This window comes from Lipotes vexillifer, unplaced genomic scaffold, assembly GCF_000442215.2.
Source record: "Lipotes vexillifer unplaced genomic scaffold, Lipotes_vexillifer_v1.1 scaffold1166, whole genome shotgun sequence".
NCBI classification, from domain to species: Eukaryota; Metazoa; Chordata; class Mammalia; order Artiodactyla; family Lipotidae; genus Lipotes; species Lipotes vexillifer.
In genome coordinates, this window is record NW_006773421.1 from 1,122,961 (window position 1) to 1,136,960 (window position 14,000).

At 38.8% G+C, this 14,000-nt stretch overlaps 1 protein-coding gene across 1 annotated transcript in view; it reads left to right on the forward strand.

The window, feature by feature from the left end:
- The window catches only part of KCNU1 (potassium calcium-activated channel subfamily U member 1), a 137,853-nt gene that overhangs the window by 5,698 nt on the left and 118,155 nt on the right, over positions 1–14,000 (forward strand). The window contains exons 3-7 of the mRNA XM_007448320.1: positions 8,084–8,144; positions 9,251–9,342; positions 11,157–11,268; positions 12,215–12,290; positions 13,226–13,237. Coding sequence (XP_007448382.1) covers positions 8,084–8,144; positions 9,251–9,342; positions 11,157–11,268; positions 12,215–12,290; positions 13,226–13,237 — 353 coding nt within the window. The remainder of the gene's footprint in view (positions 1–8,083; positions 8,145–9,250; positions 9,343–11,156; positions 11,269–12,214; positions 12,291–13,225; positions 13,238–14,000) is intronic.

Below are 14,000 nucleotides of genomic sequence, written 5' to 3' on the forward strand. Positions count from 1 at the left end.
AATGCACCCAGGTCTCTGGCTTCATTTTCACATGGTATTCATATTGTGTTTCTTCTGTTCATGCCTGTGTCCAAATTTCCTCTTTTTATAGGGACACCAGTCATATTAGAGTCCATCCTTATGACCTTATTTTAGGTTGAATACATCGGCAAAGACCCTATTTCCAAACCAGGTCACTTTCTGAGGTACTAAGGGCTAGGACTTCAACATACCTTTTTGGGGACACAATTCAACACATAATTTTGTAATGAAAATTTGTAACTAACTAAGTGTTATGTGTTGTGACGACTAACCAAGATATAACATCATGAGTATCATTATACCAAAAATATAACTTCAAGATAATTAATAAATGAAAAATTACAAGAAGTAAAAAAGCAATATTAAAGACACATTGGTAGTATGAACTTTTAGTTTCACTTATTTTATATCAGGAGACACTAAATAGAAAAGAAGGAGAAGGAGAAAGAAGACCAAAGTAAACGAATTAATAACAAAGAGCTGACTGAAATGATCAAACCCATATGGTAAAAACATAAATTAAACCTACAAATGTCTACAAACTATTTGTAAAAATTCAGTATATATTAATAGGCCCCCCCAAAAAAATCCCAGTTAAAAAACTTACGAAGTAGAGGCAGAGGACATAAACTGAACACAGTACAATAAAGGGACAGGAAAATAATAAACTCAGAAAAAAAGAACCAGAACCAAAAACAAATAATTTACAGCTAAAAAATTGTAAATATCTCTTTCTAAAATGACTCTTGACTCAGAGAAATCAAACTTAAAATTGCAGAATCTTTAGAGAGTAAAGATGATGAAAACATCACATATCCCTTGCACCTACATTATAAGTTGGCAATTGTTCTAAGTTAAATGCATAACATTAACAACTTATCTTGATAAATAAAAAATAATGAAAGTAAATGAATTATCAATGTTGAAAAGTCAGAGAAAGGAAACACATTAAATCTAAGGAGAATAAATAAGAAAGCTAGAAATTAACAAATTATAAAAGAGCTGATTATTTGAAACAAACAGTAAAATAGAGAAGTCAGTAGGTAGGCTAAACAATCCAAGAGGGGAAGAGCAAAATATATGGAATAAGACATTAAAATGAGAAAATAAATACAGATAAAAAGGAAACTGAAAGATATATGCACAATTAAGTATGAAAACCAAATGATTCCTTAGGACAACATAAATAAGCAAAACTGACCATGAAAAAAAGAAAGAAACTTAAACAGACCAAATAACTGGAAGATACAAAGATATTGTCAAAGACTTTATCAACATCACCACCACTACCCTTCTGCCCCTCTGCCTATGGGAGACCCAGACAATTTCAAGGTCCAGTCTGCTAGATCTTCAAATAGTGAATCTCTCTAATGCTAATTAAATAGTCCCAGGGCATAGAAAATACAAGAAAGAAAGTATCTGATTTTCTTTTTCAATGAAGGCACAGTACCTATATCAAAACCCACAGTGATGGCAAATTTAATAACATCTGTAGACTAATGTCTTAAATACGTGGATACGTGGCCAACTACACAGTGTAAGAAGGACAAGGAAGGAGGAGGATGAGGAGAGGAAGTTGTTGTTTAAAAGAAAAAGAAGGATGAAAAGAAAAAGAAGGAAAATGCAAATAGTCAAAGAGAAAGAAAATATTGTCTTCAAAATCGGAGACCTTCTGAGATCCTTCTAGAGATAAAACAAGGCAATGTGCCGCTCACCTCTGCAGCATCTTTGGGCTTGTTGCTTTAGTTATCACAAGCATGTTTTTACAGCTACCTGCGGGAGATTTTCTACTGAATTTAGTTCCAAAGAGTCCTATTCCTAAACTGTTCCTTTTTTGGGGTGCTATTAATTGTGTAACTGTGTTTCTGTGTTGTTTTGATAGCTGAAACATTTAAGAACCAAAAATATGGCTCATCTTTAGTAAGTGTATCTACTTTTAGCATCATCCTAGGAACTACTTTATGTCCATCTTCTATTTTTCTGTCTTCTCTGGCGGGATGAGTATAAGCCCAGGTTTTTGCAGGTTGTCCTGGGTAACTGTTTAACAGAGTCTCTTTCATTCTTAGAAGTGTTATGTGTTGTGACAATAAATGGCATAGCTGCCTTAGCTTTAAGTGAAAAGTTTTGTTTTTCAAAGCCACAGGACATTTTCCAGGGAAAATGAGCCGTTAAAGAGAATGTAACTTGGAAGGTCTCCTCGACTGCTCCATAGATTCAACTCCACCTTTCTCCTTTGACTAGAAAGTATGATTTTTTTTTCCTCCCTCTACTCCTAATTGACACCATTCCCCTCTCATGATGGGCCATGTCCCTCCCTTTTGGTCACATGTAGCCTTGCTGGAGATTTATACATTTCATGATATACATATATATATATATATATATATATATATATATATATATATATAAGGAAGCCACCGCACTGGTTGGCTAGCATCACAGGGACCTGGTAGGAATGGGCACCTTTGAGGACAGGTCCCCGCCCATCCCAGGCTCAGTTTTTCAGTGCCCCGTGGAAGGAGTGCAGGAGTTATCAAGCAGCGTGCTGCTTCTCGGGCTGCTGCTTTTTCAGACCTTCCTCGTTCTGTCAGAGGGGCCTGGCCAGTACTTCGTCTCCTCCTAAATCATCATGTTGGTCAGTTTCCTGATCACTGGGTTTATTTTTGTTGCTGGGGCAGCTTTGATGAGCTGAGTCTTCCCGAGCTCACGCTCACACTTCCTCCCAGTCAGCTCTGCCGAGGGCTGCCACTCATCTCCCTTGTCAACCTGGGGATGGCTGTATCCAGGATCCCGGAGGCTCCACCCAGCCGGGCTCAGCCTGGAAGCTGCAGGACAGCACTGCGCATGCCCAGTGCTAGGTCCCGCCAAGCCTGCGCAGCCTTCACCCTGGACAGCCCTCTGGGCTGGCCTCGTTTTCACAGATTTTTCAGTTGAATTTCATTTATAAATTTTTTTTCCTCAGAGCGCTTCTTTGCTCACATCTCATAGACCTTGGCAAGTAATGTTCTTATTTTTAGTAATGCCCAGTTCGTCTTTAGGTTGTTTTAATTCTGATTTCTTGCCTGATTCACAATCTGTTGTGAGGAGTGTTGTATGCTTTTGTTTCCTTGGTGTTGGACTGGCTCACTTTTCTACTTTGGTGAAATTTATGGCCCAGGAATATCACTGCCTTTATGATCTCTAGTTTATGGAATTTATGGGGAAATTCTTTGTTGCCTAGTACATGATCAATTTTTATTACTGTGTAATGGACTTTTGAGAGAATCTGTGTATATTTTCCATACCCTTAATTATGTGCTGACTGATTGAAAAGGGCACATCAACATTTTTCATTTATGATTTTATAGTTTTATCAAACATCTTACATTTCTAACATTTTGAGTTACATATTTTATGTAACATCAGTCAATGTGTAGAGTTACCTATTATAACTCCTTGGTCGATGGTGCCTTTTACTGATATGAAATATCCATTTTTGTCACATCGAGTGGGTTTTTGTTGTTGTTGTTGTGTTTTTGTTTTTTTACCCAGGGGATACTTTAGAACATAATGTTAGCCGGTAACATTGCTTTCATTTTATTCGTACTTGATTAGGATGTCTTTGCCCAGCTCTCTTTCAGTCTTTCTGTCTTATTTCCTCTTAAGTGTGTCTCTTTAAATATCATGTAGCTGCACTTTCGTGTTTATTGATTTAAGAATGCATTTATTTGTTCATTTACTGGAGAATTTAATTATTCTCCTTTTTGGTGATCTGTTTCATTGGTCTTTATAATATTTAGAGATTGAATTTACTGCATAATAGACTTTCTAAATTTCTGTGGCTTAAACAAACAAACGGGGTGTGTTGGTGAAGAAAGGGAGAATGGGTATTGGATAAACAACTAGGACCTTCGTGACATCTTAGTTTCTTATCTTACTGGAGAAGCGGAATGACGGTGATTGAGAATTTTGAGAGACATGACCGTAAGCATCGGCTTCTCCGCTTCATCTCGAACAAGTTACTTTTCCCCAATTGCACTTCTTTCATATAATGTGAATAACCTCCTTAAAATACTGTAGGGAGTATTGGCAGCCCTTCAAGGGTGTAGTAAGTACTGGCCATTCGCTGATATTTACATTCCTTATTTGTTCCTTTTTGTTAATTTTATTTATTTTCTTTTGTATCTTTTGACTTGGGATTTTCCATTTTTAATAGAATATCATGGCTATATCAGTAAATGAAATTCAGAACAAACTTCCCACCTGTATTTCTCTCTAATAATATCTCTGCATGTTTTATATCTATATACTGCTCTCGCCTGAGACCTTTGGCATGTTTTTCCTCCACACTACCCCTCCTTCCTTCCAGAAATTGTTGAATTAATCTGAACACTCAGTTCCAGATTGCGACTGTGTTTTTTAGTTTTTTTGGCTTTTAGCATTGTACAGCCGGTCAGATTTCCTTCTTAATATTTGCTTTAGAGTTAAAAATTCCATTAATTTTACCAGTTTTATTAGACACCATTTTTTCTTACGTTACTTATTTTATCTTTCTAATTTTTATTTTTTCTTGAGTACTTGCCATATTCACTCGTGAGGGAAATTGTGGGTGGTACACTTTCCGAATTGTTGAATGTCCCCCAATTTTTTCCCCTTGCTCTCATAAGTGAACAATAATTTGGGTGGGTTTAGAATTCTTGGCTTGTAATCCTTTTTCCTAAAACCTCTGTAAATGCTGTTCCAAAGTGTTCTGGCTACTTAAGGATACCAAACGCTTGTCTCTCAGCTCCAAATCCACCCTCTCTCCTCTGCTTTGTGATGTGAGGCTAGTGCACAGCAACCACACGTCTCTTTGGTCAGCTCCCTTGTGCTCTAGAGGAGGGGAAGGGAACTGCCTTCCTGTGTTTTACATCTAGTTTTTTCAGCCTCACTTCATCAATGGCTTTTTCTTCCAGTAGCAGTGCTTGGTTTCAGTTTCCAGGCTTTTCCAACAGTACCAGGACCAAGCTCACAGTGTCTCTTCAGATGTACCATTACCAGCCAACCCAGGACCCCTCCTCCCAAGTCTGAAGCCCCCTTCCAAAGGGCACCTCTTTGATGCTCTTTGGCATCGAATGTTTTTAAATTGTTGAGAATCCCAACCTCCCTTTGTTGATCTCCCAGCCAGTCCTTGGGGGTGCAGCTTCTTGCAGTTACTACCTCTGGGTCACCCCCATGTTCCTTGGTCTTTCCAATCCTCCAGTACTATTTAACAGCTTTTTAGAATCTCACCAGGAACACTAATTGTAATTCTTAAATGTTTAATTACATATTCTATGCTCACTCTTCTTTCACTGGAGGTTATTTCATCTATTCTGTGTGCCCGATCCTCCTGTTTTCTTATACCTCCCGTATAACTGGCAATTTTCTGGTGTCCTCTCATACTCACAAGTGACGATTTAGAGTATTCATAGCGCCCCTTGTTAACTGCGTTGGTGGCTGTTTGGATTCTGAAGACACCCATAACCATCCACCAACTAAACAGGCTTTAAGCCCCACTGTAGAAACCACAGCTCAGGTGGCGGGCTTCCTACCCCTCCCAAATAGCCAGCACTTCCAGACTTTGCCCCTTCAACCCAAGGGAAATTCATAAGTCCTCTCAGGATATCTCCCATTTCTACCTGACTCACCAAACAGCCTTCACAAACTGTTAGCTCCCAGTGCTTTATTTTGGTTTGGTACACATTTTGTTGCTTATGATATATAATTTCTGGATCATCCTTTTTAGGTTTGTGGCATGAAGTTGATATTGTTCTTAGATTGAATAAAACTAAAGTTTTCTTCTTTTATTTATTTATTTTGTTAACTTTATGGTGTGGAGGACTATAAATATATGACCTTGTTACCATATTTCTGGAAGCCTGTCAATACATGATTTATAGATGAAGAATCACATATGGGATTTAGTGAGAGAGAAAAAATATGTAATCATATGTAAGGAGAAGAAAAAAGATTTCATGGAAACTATTAATAATTATCAATCTACTGATATAAATATATATATATATATATATATATATATATATATATATACATGCACACACATACACATATCCACCCCCAGCATTTTTCCTGAGCTTCAGACTACATTTGTAACCAAATATCTCCATGAGACCCACAGTCTTAGTGATATCTCCATCGACACTTGATTCAGATGTTAAAGTGGAACTGACAGTAAGAGCTGAGACCCCAAGAAAAATAGATGCCACTAACTCCCATTAACCTGCAGCACTGCCACTTACAAAGCACTTGGAAGAAGACCAGTTGAAGCTCTCAGCCTCTTGACCAACCCCATGTAAATCTGGGTAAGCTGGAAATGGAAGAGGATTTTGGAACAAGCTCTTACTGTGGCAGAGGTATGGGGGGGGGGGTTGGTTTTCCTCCCCTGCCAAGCGAGGGACCACTTAGAAAGGTCAGCTGGCATCTCTTGGAACTCTGGGGACACAGAGAGCTGATGTCTGGCTCGTTGGTGAAGGGGGATGGCCACACTGAAGAGAATCTGTCCTTCTAGTGTTCGTTGGGGCAAAGAGTGCTTGAGCTGGTCCGTGGGCCAGATGTGGGTCACGTGTGAGAGTCTTCTCGAGCCTGCCCAGTTAGGCATCCGGAGGGGGAAGAGTTCCATCAGAATACAAGAGTGCAAGGTGCACGGAGAAGAGAGTTGTGAGCAACCAGCGAGAGAGGACGCTTTCGCTCAGCTTAAGGGAACCGCAGAGGGGACGCTTAGCTGTTAAATATTATCAAGCTGCAGCCTGTCTGCCCCCTCCCCTTGCACTTCTGATCCGTTTAAGTTGCTGTCCTTTATTTTCCTAGCATGCATCTTCTCACATACCACCTAAGGTCCATATTAATTACTATTTATTGTCTAGACCATAAGCTCCATAAAGGCAGGGATATTTGTATATGTTGTTGAATGATGTTTCCCAGTCAGCAGAATAGTACTTGAGTCATGATAGGTACTAAAGAAATATCTGTTGACTTTGAATATGAACTGAATTGGGAATCTCCAACAACCCAGGAAAATAAACTGTAAACACCTCCCGTGCCCGGAGGGCCCAAGGGTGAGAGCGTAGTGATCTCACACCAGTCAAGTCCAACATTTCCTGCTATTATCTCCCCTTTCTGTTCACCGCCTGACACTGACCTACAACTCTCAGAGGGCAGAGGTACCCTAGTCAGTAGGCAGCTAGGACTAAAAAAACGAAAAGGGTTAACAGAGAAGAGACTAATCTCTTCTTGCATACTAGTAGCCTGCTCAAGGAACACCTGAACTGGAAGGGAGTGAAGCTTTAATTGTAAATAAAATACAGTTTTACAGAGGACTGAACATATTTTTTTAAATGTTTGGAAACTAGAGATAACTGATTACCTACAGTTGACCTAAAAATTCACCGAGGCTGCAAAATATTTCATCCAAATGCATTGAGGGTTTTAAATGGGTAAATTTCTGATTATATTCCACAGATTCTTATTTTACAGACCAGATATATTGGCAAGTTAAAGCGCTCATTTTCTCTTCTCACTTTATAGCATGTTCCCTCCTGTCAGAATTCTGCCCATCCTTTAGATGGGCATGTTTGGGACTGTTTCTTCTCCAACATCATAGGCAATTCAAGTTCAGAGTCTGTATCCCATGGCCCTCATTTTCTAGCGTGTAATAAAGTGCATAACACATATTAAGCACTTAATAAATGTTTGATGAGTGAGTGAATGAATAAACAATAGGACTTCTTGAGCTCAGAAAACCTTAGGAGCAGCAGAAAGGACAAATTGTTTATTCTGAAGTGTGTGAAAGTTAAAATTAGGTAGGTAAAATGGGTAGGTACATGTTCGTTTATTGAATACCCAGTAAAGGTCCAATCAGTTTTTGTTGAGTGAATGAATGAATGCTAACATAAATGAATGTGTGGGGAAAAAATGGCTACAGATGTATAGGCAAGGGAAAAAGGTAAAACACAATTTTGCTGGTATGTTTATTCATCTATGTTCATGCTAATAGAATGGATCTGTACATTTGTCTGTGGTTTTTTTTGTTTTTTATTTTCAGGTGATCCTTGTCTTTGTCCTAAGCATTGGGTCTCTTATAATCTATTTCATCAACTCCACTGAGTGAGTAAAACCCCCAGTCACTCTTGTCTGCTCATATCAGTAGCTTACCAGCTAATTGGGAATATTCTGTCAGGAATAATGCTTAATATACTTTCACATAAACTCACACACGCAAGCTCATAAGAAAAGGATAAGTGTTTAGTTTCCCCTAGGAAGTGCTAAACCCAGCACCACAAACAAACAAAAAAATGCATGAGTTTCTCCTGTATCCTGTCATTCTGCCCTGCTAGGAGCTGGGGTGCTGTGCATATGTCTGTTCTAGTTTCTGGGATTACAAGCCTCCAGCTGCTGCCTCCTCCTTTGGACCGTTTATGTGGGTCTTCGTGCCTTTGGATTCCTTAGGTGTTAAGGCAGAAGTTCTGTAGTCATTTCAGGGTTTCTCACAGGTTCTAGACAAGTTTGGATGGTCTGAGGAAAGAAAATGCTAGACCTCGCCGGGGATGTAGGAGCAAACTATCCTCTGTTCTTCTCTGAAGGCATTCCCTTCTCCCGTGCCAAAGTTAGGACAGCTTCTTGGACACAACCCAACCTAATCTGAACTCCATGCTGATCCTCTGGGAATTTTATTGGATTTCCAGCCAAAGTAAAACTGGGATTACAGGGCCACACAAGTCAGGCAACTTTAGAGATCCTACAGAAACTAGTAGTCTTTGTTTTGTGGATTCCTTACTGACCTTTTAGGAACATTTCCTTGGAATTTGCTTCAGATCAGTTCATTTGACGTAGAGTAGCTCTCTATCAGAAGTATACTGAAGCCAAACTTTCCTGGCAGGGTAAGATGGTCTTGCACACCAAAAAGAGCCACATAACCTCTGTGCCTCTGAATCCCATTGATAAAATGAAAATGGAACTAATAAACTCTATGAAAAGAAGAGCAGGTAATTCTTCTGTTATTTTCAGCTACATTCACAGCCCAGTGGTTTTGTTCATGCATACCTCTACTCCCAAGAGAAAAGTAATTTCCTTGAGATGTGCACATAAGGGTCTGGGTTGACCTTTCATGGTAAATAAATAGAAAATTGCCCACCCGTTCTCTTCATTTGGTCCTCTGTAGCCACAGCTTTTAAAATGTCCACCTTTATAAACTGTCTTTGTTTCTTTTCCAACCCTTTTAGAAGCTGTTCTTCATACCAAGACAAAACCATCCCGGTTGATTTGACTTTCAATGCTTTCTTTAGTTTCTATTTTGGATTGAGAGTAAGTACCTATTGAACATGGGAGTAAACGGGAATACAACAGGCACACCGTAAAGAGATCTGTGTTATACAAAGAGATGCCTTCCTTAGACAATCTGCCTGTGCTTTCAGGCTCTAAAGCCAGAGGGTCTGGGCCCTAAATTGCCAAATGTATAACGAGACGCCCAAACTCTCTCCTGCACTTGAAATTGTAAACCAGGTCAACAGTTTTAACACAAATGAAAAGGATTCCTTGTTAAGATATCGTCACCCTATCACCCTGTCCTTCTTATTGGCTTCCCACTTGCCACTCAGAATTCTGAGTGACTAGTAATCACAAGAGAGCAGAACCTGAGTAACAAGCCTCTGAAAATGTCATCGGCTCCACTGATGGCATATGTGCCATATAACTCTATAAAATACTCTTGTGTCTTTAATTTTGTTGCATTCATGTATTCAATAGTTCTCTCATTCCACAAGCACTTTTTGAGGGCCCACCCTAGATCTAGATTCTAGATTTACCTATCTCATGTTTGTGAGATAGATATACACACACACACATATATACACACACACACATATATATATACACACACAGACACACATACACACACACACACGTACACACAACACACATATATATACACACATATATGCACATACACACATACATACATATACACACAGACACACATATACAAATATATACACACACATATACATACACATATATATACACACACAAATATATACACATATACACACATATATATACACACACATACACACACAAATATATACACACATATACACCCATATATACAGACATATACACACACATATATACACACAGATACACACACACAGATATGCACACACATATATATACACACATATATACACACCTATATACACTCACATATGTACCTATATACACATACGTATACACACACACATACACGCACACACACACACATATATACACATGTATATATACCCACATATATGTACACACACATATATACACACATACACAAACGTATATATATATACACACACACATATATACACACATACACACACAAACATATACACACACATATATACACACATATACACACAGAGAGGTATATATACGCACATGTAAGTGTGTATGTAATATGTATGTGCGTATGAAAGGTATGGTATGTATGTATTTCTATGACCTTCCTTCGAACTTATTTCAACCACACTGGCCATCACAGTCTTATTTTTACAGCAGCCCCTCCCTTCTGGAAGCGTCTGCTTTCTTATTCCAAATAGGGAAGCTCATAAACACAAGCCTTGGCCAACCAAGCTTCTAGACCTTTTCCATTGAAGACCGTCCTAAATCTTGTATCTTCGTTGCTCACAAATAGGGGGTTTTATCTATATAATTATATGTATATCAGGAAGCTCTAGGAGCAGTAGGAAGGTCAAAGTGATTATTCTGAAGTAGGAGAGTTAAGATCTGGTAAGTAAGGTGGATTCATGTTCATTCATTGAATACCGCCTAAAGGTACAATCTCTTTATCTATATGAATATATAGGTGTATGTGTGTGTGTGTGTGTGTGTGTATATATATATATATATATATATATATATGTATTTATATATATTTATATATAAATGTGTATTTACTTATATAGCTATATAAATATATATGGGTGTATGTATGTATACATTGTATGTATGTAATAGAATGCGGTCAGAGCTTCAGTTGGTGGATGAAGTGTACCTGAAAAAAGCCACTCTTGTGTTCACTGTAAAATTTTTGAGGGTAACAGAATTTGGGGTCTTCTGTTTTCATTTCATAGTTTGTGGCAGCTGATGACAAGGTCAAGTTCTGGTTGGAGATGAATTCGATTGTAGACATCTTTACCATTCCACAAACCTTTATTTCTTATTATTTGAAGAGTAATTGGCTAGGTAGGTGAGTTGTGGGAATCAGAAGCAATCTCAAAAAAAACCCCTCAACATTCATCTGTAAGTATCCTTTCATTTTCCTTTAAAGCCTAAATGGCGTTTAAAAAAAATTCCTCCCCATGATTGTAATACATTTTCAGAACCCATTCTTTTTTTTTACCCCAGTCCCTGGCGATGGGCCTGATGCCAGTAGGTGTACGATGTTGTTTATTGTTTATGGATTATCCGCACCTGAGGGCAGGGCCCCAACATCCTAGCCCCCTGTGGCACCTTTGTGCTGAGATCCCACATGACTGGGAGAAGTGAAAAGCCTCCCGTGGTCTTTAAAAAGTATAAATCATCATATCCAGACATGCGGTGACCTGTTAGAGATTTTTTTAATTAGTTACTTTGTCTTTAAGGTGGATGTATTGCCAGTACGTGGGCATTCTGTGGCTTTTGTCAGTTTTTATGTAATCTTATACTATTATTTATTATCTACAAAATATTTTTTACTAGTGTTACTATCAAACTACATAAAGGCAAACAACATGCAAACCCTGGGGAGCGTATCACAGAGACCCTATAGTCAGGAGTTAAAGTGGTTTATGGATCACTTGCTTTCCATTCTAAAGAAGAGTAAAATAGAGTAAAATGTGAGTTGTGCTTATTGCATACTTTGTAATAATAATACTACTCAGCAACCCTTCGAGGTAGGTATCATTATAATTCCCATTTTACAGATGAGGAACTAGAGAAGCTAAGGGCGTTGCTTTAGATTACAACAACCATTAAGTGAACCAGAATTTGAACCAGTGCTCAGGTCTTAAACTGATGACATTGTAAGATATTATATTTGAGCATTTCAGGGAAAGAAAGAACGTGAGCAGTCCCAGGTGTGGTATAATTCAGACTGCGCCCTCAGTGACCCTCATCTTTCGGCAGCTTTCTTTTTTTGATTGCTTTGTAGGTTTAAGGTTCTTAAGAGCATTGCGGCTGCTGGAACTCCCTCAAATCTTGCAAATTCTGAGAGCCATCAGGACCAGGTAAATGCCAGCCCTGCCTCAAGTACTACCTTACTCACTCATTCGGATTAGGAAATTCAAATGTTAACTGAACCTTCAACTCAGCTCATTTCCCATCAGAAACTTCAGTGCAAAAGTCACAAAATCCCTTACTTTCCAAGATACCATTCGCTTACTTTTCTCTCACTGCATTAACCTCACACACAGGCTGGAAAGTTTGCAATCATCTTGAAGAGTTTGTTTCTTCTCTGTTTCTTGGACCTACAATGTGTCAGTCCATTTAGGCTTTAATTCTCCCCCCCACCGAAAAAAAAAATTTTTTTAATCAAAGCAATTCAGACAAAATAGACTTTATAAAGACTGTTACAAGAGATAAGGAAGGACACAACATAATGACCAAGGGATCAATCCAAGAAGAAGATATAACAATTGTAAATATTTGTGCACCCAACATAGGTGCACCTCAATACATAAGGCAAATGCTAACGGCCATAAAAGGGGAAATCAACAGTAACACAATAATAGTGGGGAACAGATCGTCCTGGCAGAGAATAAGGAAACGCAAGCCTTAAATGACACATTAGACCAGATAGACTTAATTGATATTTATAGGACATTCCATCCGAAAGCAGCAGAATACACTTTCTTTCTCAAGTGCACACAGAACGTTCTCCAGGATAGATCACATCTTGGGTTGCAAATCAAGCCTCGGTGAATATAAGATAATTCAAATCCTATCAAGCATCTTTTCTGACCACAACACTATGAGATTAGAAATCAATTATAGGAAAAAAACTGTAAAAAACAAACACATGAAGGCTAAACAGTATGTTACTAAATAATCAATGGATCACTGAAGAAATCAGGCACTTTGATTCTATATATTCGTTGTCATGAATCGATCCTCTGCTGTCTAGGAATGTAAGACACTTCCTCCAAGCCTGAGAGCTGCCCAGCAGCAGCAGTGAGCTCTTGCTTACAGAAATAGAGCTACCTAAATATCTCCCAAAAAATTAAAATTACAGCTAAAAAAAAATCCAAACTACCTTTAAGCAGAAATCCTGTTAAAGTTTTAGGCAGTTTGGTCTAACATTACCCACTCACAATCTCCATGCCTCTGCATTCTCACTAGAAGCATCAAATAGTACCGGCCATGTGGGTCTCACTGCTAAGGGTTTATGCTTTACGGAGCATTTGTGATCGGAAAGGGCTGTTCTTGTGTGGTCGGTAGCCTTGCTGAGAACCACAGAGATTTCAGCTAAACTCTAGGGCTTTCCTTAGGAGACAGGAGCTTGTTTGATCCTCTTCATTCAAAGATCCTGCTGTGAGTTTAGCAATATGGAACTACATTTCTGTGACCGACTCAGAATTTCATTTTGCAAGCCCACTCTCTGGATGCTTGGGACACGGCCTTTTTTCAATATAATATTAGGCTAGTGGAGATCATCAGAACCTAAGCTTTTTGAACATGTGTGTGTGACGGGGTGTGCCTGAGAGTTGTGCATCTCCAATTTTAATATGGATACGAAGCAAGCAGGGGATCCTGTAACAATGCAGATCAGTAGGTCACGGCAGGGTGTGGGATGCTGCATTTCCAGTATGCTCCCAGGGAAGTGTAGCATTGTTCCTGGTCCGTGTCCCACACTTTGAGGAGCGAGAGTTTAGAGGATGAGGTATTTGTGTTGTTCGGGAACCTGTCAGAACCCAGCAGCTCTTTGTCTTTCTTTCCCT